This window comes from Littorina saxatilis, unplaced genomic scaffold, assembly GCF_037325665.1.
Source record: "Littorina saxatilis isolate snail1 unplaced genomic scaffold, US_GU_Lsax_2.0 scaffold_1205, whole genome shotgun sequence".
NCBI lineage: Eukaryota > Metazoa > Mollusca > Gastropoda > Littorinimorpha > Littorinidae > Littorina > Littorina saxatilis.
The window spans coordinates 7,152-20,000 of NW_027126067.1; the positions used below are offsets into that span (position 1 = coordinate 7,152).

Here is a 12,849-nt window from a genome sequence, read left to right on the forward strand (position 1 = left end):
TATTTAGGTAGGAAAAATTTGCAAAAGTTGCAAAAAAATGTGTTCTTAGTGTAATTTGCCATGTTGTTGTTTGACCTTGACCTTCAAGGTCACTTGAAAGTCAAGGTCATATTGAGGTCAAGGTCATGCATGTGAGTCGTATGAGCTTTGCTCTTCTTGTTTTTTTCTTTGGCCTAATTAAATCTGTTTGTTTCCAGAGTGGTCTTCTTACAGCGACTCGGACGATGACTATCTTCCCGGCTCAGAAGATGACACTGACTCGAGCAACAATGACGCCACAGCACCATGTGGAGTGCCAGGGACCACCAGTGAATCCGATGAGTCCATCATCTTTCCCTTTCTACGTAAATCTGATGGTTAGTTAGTCTCATCCTTTTTTTATTAGCATTCGTATTACGTTAAAAAGGTTGAATAAGGATTACATGTGGATAACAATCATGTAGTTTCTAAAAAAGAGGTAAGTTTTCTTTGATAAGTGTTTTTGTTTTGTTATGGAATTTTTTGTTGTATTCCATTGTAATTAAAGACTGAGGTATGTTGACAGCAATTTGAGCAAGTAATAAAGTTAACATGAACGGTGTGGGGGTGGGGGTAATCATGTGTAATGTTACACTGATTGACTGCACATGCCTATGCCTATGTACATTCTATTGGTCCACGGCAAACTGACCTTTGACATCGGCCATTGTCGGAGATGTGATCGAGCGGTGGGACCATTTTGGTTTCACCAATTCCGAACTCTGTTTTTAGTTTGTCTGTCTGCTGGGCTATAAGCAATATGTAATAATATTTCTGACTCTAGCTAAAAAAATTCAGTAAGTTGTGAATAAAAAAATAAAAGTATGCGTTCTTGTGTGTGTGTGTGAACAGGTGCAAGGTGGTCACCAGGTATTCCATCTGAATCTCTAAAAGCTGCAGGTCTCTACACCTCATCACAGCCACCCTCTTCTTCATCGTCCAGAAGCATCACTCGACCAAGCGGGAGTAAATCTTCATCCCAGCCAGCATCTAAACCTTCATCGTCGACCAATACTCGACCAAGCGGCATAAGAATCCATATTGCCGCAAATACAAATGGCAAAAGAGTGTACGATAAAGAGAACTGGTGCAAGTTCTGTAACTCCCCAAGCACCAACCTCGCTAAACACCAGTTTTCGAAACATAAGAAGGAACCTGAAATAGTGGAAATTTTGTCTAACCCCAAGAACTCAGCAGAAAGGCGTTTTCTGCTGGAAAGAGTGCGGAACCTTGGTAACTATAATCACAACTGTCGCGTTCTTAAAAAAAACAAGGGTAAACTAATACCCTGGCGATCACCCTCAGAAAAAGTGAACCCTCTGTGCTACATCCCCTGTGAATTTTGCCTGGGCTTCTTTGTAAGAAACGAACTGTGGCGGCACCAACAACGCTGCAAATTCCGGAAAACTTCAAAAAACGGAAGAAACGTCATATCCAGAGCTGAATCTTTGCTTCCATCCAACATGGAGTGCAGCGGAGGCTTGAAGGAAAACATTTTTGATGGCATGCATTCTGATGGCTTCACTTTTGTTGCTAAAAGAGATCACCTCATTGTGAAGTTCGGCGAAAAACTGTATCAGAAACATGGCCACTTGCAGCACAGACGACAATTCATGCGGCAAAAAATCAGAGAGCTTGCCCGGTTCTTGTTGGTAGCCAGAGAAGAGGACTCTACAATCACAGCACTTCAATCTTGTATTCGTCCCGACAAGTTCCTTGTGGTGATTTCTGCTGTCAAAAAACTCTGTGGGTATGATTCACTCACACATGTTTATGAAAATCCATCACTGGCCCTTAAGATTGGGCATTCTCTCAAGAAGTGTGCGACAATTCTGAGAAGTCAAGCACTCATAGAGGGAAACAGTGAACTGCAGCAAGTGTCTGCGGACTTCGTGGATCTATGCGATTCTGACTGGAAAGAACACATCTCATCTGCTGCCCTCTCAACATTGGCCTCAAAGCAAAACAACAAGCCACATGTTCTGCCACTGACGGAAGACATGAAGAAAGTGACAAAATATATGGCGGAGGAAAGGGAACGGTGCTTGAACACCCTGAGGTCAGAGCCAACAGTTGCAGCATGGCATGCTCTTGCTAAGGTTTCACTGTCGAACATCATCATGTTCAATCGTCGCAGGAGTGGTGAAGCTGCCAGGATTTTGCTTACAGACTTTGAAGCGGCAAAGGAGAATTCCTTGCCTGAGGATGACATCCTAAGCGCTCTCTCGGACATGGAGAAAGAACTTGTCGCTCACTTCACACGAGTTGAGGTGTGTGGCAAAAGAGGACGCAGAGTGCCTGTGCTGTTAACGAAAGCAATGCATGCCGAAATTGAGCAGCTACTGCTTTCTCGTGAAGAGGTTGGTGTAATGTCGTCCAACCCGTACGTCTTTGCCAGACCTTATTTTGACTCAGAGCAACATCTCGCTGGTCACACCTGTCTCAAAGAAGCCGTTGAAGCAAGCGGGGCCCAGAATCCACAAAACATCACCAGCACAAAGCTTCGGAAGCACTTGGCTACTGTCTCACAAATACTGAACTTAAGCGAGCACGAACTGGAGCAAGTCTGTGGATTTTTAGGTCACAATATCTTGGTGCATCGTGAGTACTATCGGCTCCCAAGTGACACATATCAGTTGGCGAAAGTAAGCCGTCTGTTGATGGCAGCGGAAACTGGGGAGATCTCAAAGTTTCAAGGAAAATCTCTCAGTGACATCCATCTGAACAAAGATTTGGAGTTTCAAGACTCTGAGATTGAGGAAGAAGAAGAGGTGGAAATAGATGACCTGATGCCTGCTCATACTACATCAACCAGCCACAGTGTTGCTGAAGAAGGAAACTCTTCAACAGCATCATCTCATGAACTTCCTACAGTTTCCTCGTCTTGTCAGAATGAGAAACGAGCATTGCACAAAAAAAGGGAGCAGAAACCGTGGCGGCATGGACAAAAAGACTTTCTCTCTCCAGATCAGAACAAAGCCATCTGTACGCATTTCAGCAGCTTCATTGACAGCTTTCGTGTTCCCGCAAAGGCGGATTGCGATAACATTCTGGCCAAAGAACCTTTGCTGCAGGCAAAATCTTGGCTGAAAATTAAGTGCACTGTTAGGAATGCAATTGAAAAAAGAAAGCGAGAACTCAAGAGAGTTCAGAATCCTTCATCTGTCAACACTTGAAACGGAAACAACCAACGTCGCGGCATGGAAAAAAAGACTTTCTCACACCGGATCAGAACAACTGGCAAACTAAAAGAACTATTGTCATTGTAAACTTTCCATGGTTTGTGTATTATATACTCCAATGAGTCAGTGTGTGAAATATAAACATTTAGAATGCGTTATTGAATTATTGCGGCCAGTTGAAATTTTTGTCAAAAATCCTGTAATGTCATTTTAACCATTTTGGTTATTTTCAAATTTCTCATCAAAAATGTGTGATTTGGATTAAAAAAAAAAAATCCATAAAGCAGTGTCTCCTTGCGCGGAAACAACTTGCGGTCGCCGCGCGGCTGCCGCAAGTTATAACGTAATATGGTCACAATGTGTTGTAGTGATTTCTGCCGCATGCGTTCTTTTTTTCTTTCGCTCCTGGAGCGAATTGCTTGCGGTCGCCGTGCGGCAGAAATCCCTGCAATACATTGTGACTAAATGACGTCACAGCTTGCGGCTGCCGCAAGTTGTTTCGCGCATGGAGACACTGCTTTATGGATGTACGTGTGTAACAATGACACAATCTTCCTAAAGTAGGTATTAGCTCCGTATTTTTTGGCCATTCATGAGTAAATATATATGTGTCGTGGAGTTTGGCTTGTTTTCCAACCTCATGTGCCCGGAGTCACGCGGCTTGCAGGGTGGCTGTGTGGTGGTGGGTCTGAGGACTCTGGGTGAGCGGTGGGTTTCAACGGCTGGCTCACTGCGCTGGTTCAGCACTGTAGCGGATGGCGAGGCTTTGGGCTTGTGTGTTTTTGTTTTGTTTTTTGGTTTTTAAGGCAACTGTCACTGACTTATTGTGGGTTTCTGACAATGATTGATGTGTAGGTAATTGAAATTGTAGTTATTAAGCATGTGGGGTCCTGATTTGGCCTTCGTGGTCCGCGGGACCCGTAAAGCAAAATTAAAATGAAACGAAATTATATGTGTCAAAGTAGCATTCTATATTTTCTCTCTTCGATCTTTTGCTGGTTGCTTTGACTTCTGGGTGCTCATTCAGCTGTATTTTTTCCAACTGAGCTATCCAGGCGGACAGTATACAGGCACACAGTACACTAACATCCAGTACTTCACTACAGGCACACAGTAGGGGAGGGTGGGGCAGGTAGGGTCAGGGGCAGGTTGGGTCACCTTGAATAACTCTCACAATTGAAAAGATATTCCCGTTTCGTTTCCGATCTATGTTTTTGAATGTCCCAGTGCGTCCCTATCGCCAATTTGTTTGAATGGTAGTGATGTGCAAGTATGGATCCGGTGGTTTCACCATGAAATTTGACAGTGACTTTTTTGACTCTCATACTTTTTGTTCTATACGTGAATTAACAGGGTGCTCATGGATGATATCTTTAGTATACACACCTGATTCATTTTAGAAGTGAATTGTGCTGTTTAAATTCGTATTTAAATTGAATCGAAACGTAACAGACCGATTTCTTTGTGCACCCTGTGCGGGGCAGGTAGGGTATGGGCAGGTTGGGTCAGTGACTCGACCTGCCCCGTCATTACCCAACCTGCCCCTTCTTTACATATAGAGAATACTACATGGCTTGCTGTGTCGTACCAGATTTACACGAGTTTTTTTAATTTAATATTGAACTGCGAGCGAAAGCCATGTAGTATTCTGTTTATCCTACATATTTTACTTACGTGTATTTAACTGAAAATGTCCTGCAGTCGAGGCATTGTAAAAGCTGGTTGGCCTTGAGACCTGGGTCAATGATCGGTACTTGCAATCTGAACACAGCTGCCTGTCCAGACACTGACCTTCTTACCCGGGGTCAATGACCGAGTTTTTATATGAGAGGAAAGTCTCTGAAGGATTGGTCAGCGCAGAATAAGATAAGAGAGGGGTTGAAGTGAATAGCGCAAAGAGGGGGGAGGGAGGGGGGGTAGTAGCTATTTTGACTGCTGATGCAATCGCCAGCGGCTCGTGGCACTGGAGGGGTGGTGACACGGTCAAGTGAGGCGGAGAGGGGTAGCTGTCTAGCCACTGTGTCTGGCCTTGATTGGTGGTAGTCCTGAGTCCTTCTCAAAGTGGGGGGGGGGGGGGGGGGGGATGAGTGGGCAGTAGAGAAGTGACAGACGACTTTGTGCTTCAGCGAAATTTGAACCCGCACGGCGGGCAATTTCAGCAGAATTTCGAACCCGCCCGACGCGATTTGAACCCGCCGGGGGCGATCGGGCGACCGCCAATATTCAGCCCTGTAAGCAGTGGAAAAACAGGTCCCTGCCAGACTTGCTTGACATGACCTCATTTACATGATATACACACGTGTGATTTGAACGATTATTATCTCACGAGTGTCTCTCTCACGTATGTAGGATAAATTTGTTATTGCATGAAATATGAATCATAAGTGAATTTGTTTGTATGTACGCGCGCGATTGTGTGTTGATGGGTGCGTGTATTTCATGTGTATGAGTTATAAATATTGTTTGTGTTACAGAATGACAGGTTTTGTTTATTGCAACAGCAACGGCACCATTTGTATTCAACCCTGACCTCTTATTTCAGTTATGTTTTTAATAACAACACGCACAGACATGCGAAGTTATGTTATTTTCCATTGATGTTTTTTAATATTATTTTTTGCTTCGTGTTTGTTTTTGGTAAGTTGTTACTATTGGCAATTTTCTTGTTCTTCTTTGTTTGGTTGGTTGTTTTCATATCTCAATTATGTACACAGGTTAATTGTGGTATCGTTCAGCTAGTCAATTTATTAATTTACCTTTATTTTGGCAGGATAATAGCTGTTTTTCTCAAGTTGACCCAACCTTCCCCACAGGGGTACCCAACCTGCCCCGTGGTGGGGCAGGTTGGGTATTTTTGGTGACCTTTTTATTTATCGTTTATCTCTCATGATTAGAACGATTTATTTTCGAATGTTGAATTATTGTATTGCAAAAGGATTAAAGTTTTCTTAAAAAGTTGTTTGAAATGTTTTCACTGGTTAATCTTTGAATGAGAGTGAAAAAGGATTTTTTTGACCCTACCTGCCCCACCCTCCCCTACACCATACACAACACTCCACTACAGGCACACAGTACATGTACACTAATAGACAGTACTACACTATAGGCACACAGTACACTCATACACAACACTACACTACAGACACACAGCACATTCATCCACAACTCATTCTTCCTTCCAAAATCAAGAATTCAATACATGTACCAGTTTACCATATCATTTCTGATCACATTTCATCAGACATTTCTATAGTTAAAATTAATAAAATTTAGTTTAGAGCCTCGCTAATTTAAGATTAATAAAATTTAAATTAAAAACTTGTGTGACCATGGTTATATTATTATTAATTATTATTATTATACTACATGATTTTTTGAAATTTTACAGAAAACGCAGTATTTTTACTCCAAAGATGATTATATTTGACACAGTAACATAAAACATATTTTTTTACTTTTAGGAGCAAATTCACACAAAAAAGCATATTTAGTGTGTGTACACGTGTAACGGATGACACAGGACCAAAAGCAATCAACATATTACATTATTAATATATTATGACATTTCTAGCACATGACATCACCAGCACAAAGGTTCAAAGCAACAGCTAATAATAAAATACACACACACACTTTGTGAGGTACTTCCTGTCAGCTCATGAATATTCATTATGCATAATACCCCATTATGATGGTGTAATACTTGCAAATTTTTTCAGAAGCTATTACATTAATATTGCTTTTATCCAGACCCACAGCATCTCATTTGTCAGTAAAAGAAACCATTTCAGACATTTAAGCCCAACTGTTCGAAATAAGTGGTAATTATCAAGTACCTCACAGTGGTAGTGATTTTAGGGCAGGGCAAAAGTACCCCACAGATGTAGGTAGACGAGTATGTGTGTGTGTGTGTGTGTGTGTGTGTGTGTGTGCACGCTCACTGCCAGCACACGCACACACTGGCACGCGCACATACGCACGCATACACACACAGGAACACACTCGGACACATGCACAAAAGCACAAACACAAACACACGAACACATGCACGCATACAGGCGCTCGCGCACAACAAACAAGCACACGTTGTTATGCAATACAACAGTTGAAACCAATGAGGATCGGTTCTCCGAAGGGAACGAACTTCTCGCTGTCGTGAATGCAACGGTGCGTGGTTACCGGTGTGGAGCATGCACAGGCCAACGACTGGTGTGGGCTACATGATATGTGTGATATCGTGAGAAGTGTGAGCAATCTGTTGTACATGTTTCTTGCGTGTAGAAATTGTCAACCTAAACTTTGAAACGTAAATTACTTTATGACAAGTCATAAATCTCTGCCGCTCGCATACGCAGTACAAATGACAGAGTTGACGAATGTGTCGATCGCGTTCATACCTCCAGCAAATGTTTGCTAGTGCTCAGATTTGCCTAACACTTTCGCAAATACTGATATAACCATTATTGGCCCTGCATGCAACGTCACGCATTGTTGGTATAATACCCTTAATTAATATGAATATTGTTTAATTTGTTTTGGAAACGTTACGTAACTTTACCTGTATAGCCAATATATTCACAAAAAGTTATGGTGGTCTTTATTCACCTATTGGTCATGTTGTCTGGAAGTTTGAAACGTGTTCATTGAAACATTTTGGATATATTGAACTTTCAGTGGAGGACCCTCTAAAAAAACGACCGCAAAACGTGCTCTTTCGGGGCCTTTCAAACTGTTAACCGCTACCTCATTTGAAAACAGATTGTGGGGGCGGGGATATAGCTCAGTTGGTAGCGCGCTGGATTTGTATTCAGTTGGCCGCTGTCAGCGTGAGTTCGATCCCAGGTTCGGCGGAAATTTATATCAGAGTCAAATTTGTGTGCAGACTCTCCCCCCGTGTACACTACATTGGGTGTGCACGTTAAAGATCCCACGATTGACAAAAGGGTCTTTCCTGGCAACAATTGCTTAGGCACAGTTAATAATTGTCTACCTATACCCGTGTGACTTGGAATAATAGGCCGTGAAAGGTAAATATGCGCCGAAATGGCTGCAATTACTGGCCGTATAAAATTTCATCTCACACGGCATCACTGCAGAGCGCCTAGAACTGTACCCACGGAATATGCGCGATATAAGCCTCATCCAAGCGGAGCGCGGGCGAAGCCCGCGCGTAGCGAGGTAGTTTTTTTTTTCATCTCCCAGCACTGAAAATTTTTTTGCCAAGTGGTGTCTGTCTGTGAACATTGTTCTAGAATTCATCTTTTAGCACAATATTAGCGACACTGTTTGGACAATTCTATTAAAATTAGGCGTACAAACTGATTTTGTTTCGGGGAATCCTCTCAGAGGATCAGAATTTTCATATAATATCATCGGAAGCTGTTACAACGGGAAAATGTGAAACTTTTGTCACTTTTTAACATGGAATTTCATCTTTGAGCGTTTCAAGCGGACTTTAATAAAATAGTTATTTGCGAATTAAGCAGCGGAAGACACTCACCGGTTCAACATGTGTATGGTCATTAAACCTCAAAACATTTCAGTAAGTGGTTTAGACAAACACCTCCGACATGTGAGGGTGACTGGTTTGTAGCTGAAGAGTTTTTTTTCTAAAGTGTGTTCTAAATACAAATGACGTACTGGTAATGATGTAATGAGTTGTTCTAATCTTGTTCTTGGAACTCTTGCTGTTCCAAGCTTGTTCTTAGCAAGTCTTGGTGACGAGAACAAAGACTATCAATGAAATCTTTAGAAATAACCTCTGACAACGACGACGATGACGACGACGACGACGATAACAACAACAACAACAAATGACATCGACGACGACGACGACAACAACAACAACAACAACAACAACAACAACAACAACAAAAACAACAACACGAGAACAACAACAATCACGACAACGAACATGACAACAACAACACCAACAACTACGACGACAACTACAACGACTGGGTTATGATGACATCACCAATGATTTAAAGGCCGTTAAAAAATCGTTAAATCCTATTTCTTCACTGATTCTTATGAAATGTTAAAGGTAGGTTTGTTGTCCCCAACTTATTTTCACTCCATACTTTTCCAGAAGAAAAACATAATTTTGGCAGTTAAAAACCGTTAAATTTCAATTCTTCACCGATATTTATGAAATTTTGTGGGTAGGTTCGTTGTCCCCAACTGATTTTCACTCTATACTTTTCCAGAAGAAAGACATAATTTTGGCAGTTAAAAAACGTTACATTTCAATTCTTCACCTATCTTTATGAAATTTAGTGGGTGGGTCCGTTGTCCCAAACTGAATTTTAAGACATACTTTTCCAGACAAAAAACCTTATTTTTGGCAGTTAAAAACCGTTAAATCTCAATTCTTCATCGATATTTATGAAATTTTGTGGGTAGGTTCGTTGTCCCCAACTGATTTTCACTCCATACTTTTCCAGAAGAAAAACATAATTTTGGCAGTTAAAAACCGTTAAATTCCATTTCCTTACCGATCTTTGTGAAATTTTGTGAACATGTCCGTTGTACTTTAAAACTGAATCTCATGACCCACATGTCAAGAAAAAAACCCTACATGTCGGCAGTTAAAAACAGTTAAATGGCATTTCTTCACCAATCTTTATGAAAGATTGTGGGTCGATCCGTTGTCCTGTACTGAATTTCATAGAATATATGTCATCACTATTCACCTCTAATAATCAGATAATCTTGGTTCACAGTGAATCTCTTTACGTCCAATAAACTTTTAATCTTGGTGCACAGTGAAACTCGTGGCATGAGATGTTGGACGACACTTCATGCTGTACTCCAATTGTAACATTTTAAGAGACTGTCAGGGCGCCGAGACTATTTGACAATATTGTTCCATGACGTAAATGATGTCATCGTGTTTGCTCATAATGACGTAATACTGCACATTGGTTCGAAGATCCACAGGAATTATTCCAAAAAGCAGCTGCAGCATGGAGGCGTCAACGGCAACATCCACGTTATGGAAGCATTAACAGTAACGTTCACGGTGTGGAAGCCTCGATGGTAGCATCAACAGTAACGTCAGTAATAACGTAGCAGCACTTACGCTGACTTACGGTGACAATTGCCTAAGGACTGCATGCAAGAACAACATTCATACAATCACTTAGGGTAGGTTCTTCCAGTAAAAAAAATAAAATAAAGGTTTCCAGATTTGACATGATGGCAGAATTGAAAGTGTGAGATATCCTGATGTTTCACAATTTATGCTGCATAATTCAGCCCCATAGGCGCTTGAATTTTAGGTGGAGTTGGGGTTTTTTTCAGCCCAAACCAGTAACCCCCACATGGTTTTCATGTCCCTTTCTGAGAGACTTCAAGAAGTTTCAATTTGACGTCATGATTAGCCTGCCGCATTAGCAAGTATGAAAACACGTCATCGATGACACATTTTAAGACACAGAGAGAGAGAGAGAGAGAGAGAGAGAGAGAGAGAGAGAGAGAGAGAGAGAGAGAGAGAGAGAGAGAGAGAGAGAGAGAGAGAGAGAGAGAGAGAGAGAGAATCATGTACACACAGATGGACGACTTCGCTTGGGGTATGTACTGCCCGGCAGTACACATCTACTTTATTATTATTATCCAAGCGGAGCGCGGGCGAAGCCCGCGCGTAGCGAGGTAGTTTTTTTTTTCCATCTCCCAGCACTGAAAATTTTTTTGCCAAGTGGTGTCTGTCTGTGAACATTGTTCTAGAATTCATCTTTTAGCACAATATTAGCGACACTGTTTGGACAATTCTATTAAAATTAGGCGTACAAACTGATTTTGTTTCGGGAAATCCTCTCAGAGGATCAGAATTTTCATATAATATCATCGGAAGCTGTTACAACGGGAAAATGTGAAACTTTTGTCACTTTTTAACATGGAATTTCATCTTTGAGCGTTTCAAGCGGACTTTAATAAAATAGTTATTTGCGAATTAAGCAGCGGAAGACACTCACCGGTTCAACATGTGTATGGTCATTAAACCTCAAAACATTTCAGTAAGTGGTTTAGACAAACACCTCCGACATGTGAGGGTGACTGGTTTGTAGCTGAAGAGTTTTTTTCTAAAGTGTGTTCTAAATACAAATGACGTACTGGTAATGATGTAATGAGTTGTTCTAATCTTGTTCTTGGAACTCTTGCTGTTCCAAGCTTGTTCTTAGCAAGTCTTGGTGACGAGAACAAAGACTATCAATGAAATCTTTAGAAATAACCTCTGACAACGACGACGATGACGACGACGACGACGATAACAACAACAACAACAAATGACATCGACGACGACAACAACAACAACAACAACAACAACAACAACAACAAAAACAACAACACGAGAACAACAACAATCACGACAACGAACATGACAACAACAACACCAACAACTACGACGACAACTACAACGACTGGGTTATGATGACATCACCAATGATTTAAAGGCCGTTAAAAAATCGTTAAATCCTATTTCTTCACTGATTCTTATGAAATGTTAAAGGTAGGTTTGTTGTCCCCAACTTATTTTCACTCCATACTTTTCCAGAAGAAAAACATAATTTTGGCAGTTAAAAACCGTTAAATTTCAATTCTTCACCGATATTTATGAAATTTTGTGGGTAGGTTCGTTGTCCCCAACTGATTTTCACTCTATACTTTTCCAGAAGAAAGACATAATTTTGGCAGTTAAAAAACGTTAAATTTCAATTCTTCACCTATCTTTATGAAATTTAGTGGGTGGGTCCGTTGTCCCAAACTGAATTTTAAGACATACTTTTCCAGACAAAAAACCTTATTTTTGGCAGTTAAAAACCGTTAAATCTCAATTCTTCATCGATATTTATGAAATTTTGTGGGTAGGTTCGTTGTCCCCAACTGATTTTCACTCCATACTTTTCCAGAAGAAAAACATAATTTTGGCAGTTAAAAACCGTTACATTTAAATTTTCACCTATCTTTATGAAATTTAGTGGGTGGGTCCGTTGTCCCAAACTGAATTTCAAGACAAACTATTCCAGTCAAAAAAACTTATTTTTGGCAGTTAAAAACCGTTAAGTCTCAATTCTACACCGATATTTATGACATTTTGTGGGTAGGTTTGTTGTCAGATTTGACATGATGGCAGAATTGAAAGTGTGAGATATCCTGATGTTTCACAATTTATGCTGCATAATTCAGCCCCATAGGCGCTTGAATTTTAGGTGGAGTTGGGTTTTTTTCAGCCCAAACCAGTAACCCCCACATGGTTTTCATGTCCCTTTCTGAGAGACTTCAAGAAGTTTCAATTTGACGTCATGATTAGCCTGCCGCATTAGCAAGTATGAAAACACGTCATCGATGACACATTTTAAGACAGAGAGAGAGAGAGAGAGAGAGAGAGAGAGAGAGAGAGAGAGAGAGAGAGAGAGAGAGAGAGAGAGAGAGAGAGAGAGAGAGAGAGAATCATGTACACACAGATGGACGACTTCGCTTGGGGTATGTACTGCCCGGCAGTACACATCTACTTTATTGATTGATTGTATCAAGACTAATCAAGTTAGGTGCAGAAATCAAACTGAATGGCATTTTCATCGATATGCAGAATTGTTTCTTATCAGCAAATCCTGATTTTTAACAGATTTTACAATCCGGGACTATG

The 12,849-nt window shown here is 41.0% G+C and overlaps 1 protein-coding gene and 1 long non-coding RNA gene across 2 annotated transcripts in view; both read left to right on the forward strand.

Annotated features, from left to right (window-relative positions):
- Window positions 1–197: 197 nt before the first annotated feature.
- On the forward strand, window positions 198–6,159 carry LOC138954513 (uncharacterized; the record flags this gene model as incomplete). Its single annotated transcript, XM_070326339.1, is given in 2 exon segments — window positions 198–356; window positions 871–6,159. Coding segments are annotated over 2 exon segments (2,483 nt in total), but the record flags the coding sequence as incomplete, so codon positions are not given.
- A 6,476-nt stretch (window positions 6,160–12,635) lies between these two features.
- The window catches only part of LOC138954512 (uncharacterized), a 3,781-nt gene continuing 3,567 nt past the window's right edge, over window positions 12,636–12,849 (forward strand). Inside the window, exon 1 of the long non-coding RNA XR_011451872.1 lies at window positions 12,636–12,849. This exon is cut by the window's right edge and continues 510 nt beyond it. This is a non-coding gene — a long non-coding RNA (uncharacterized lncRNA).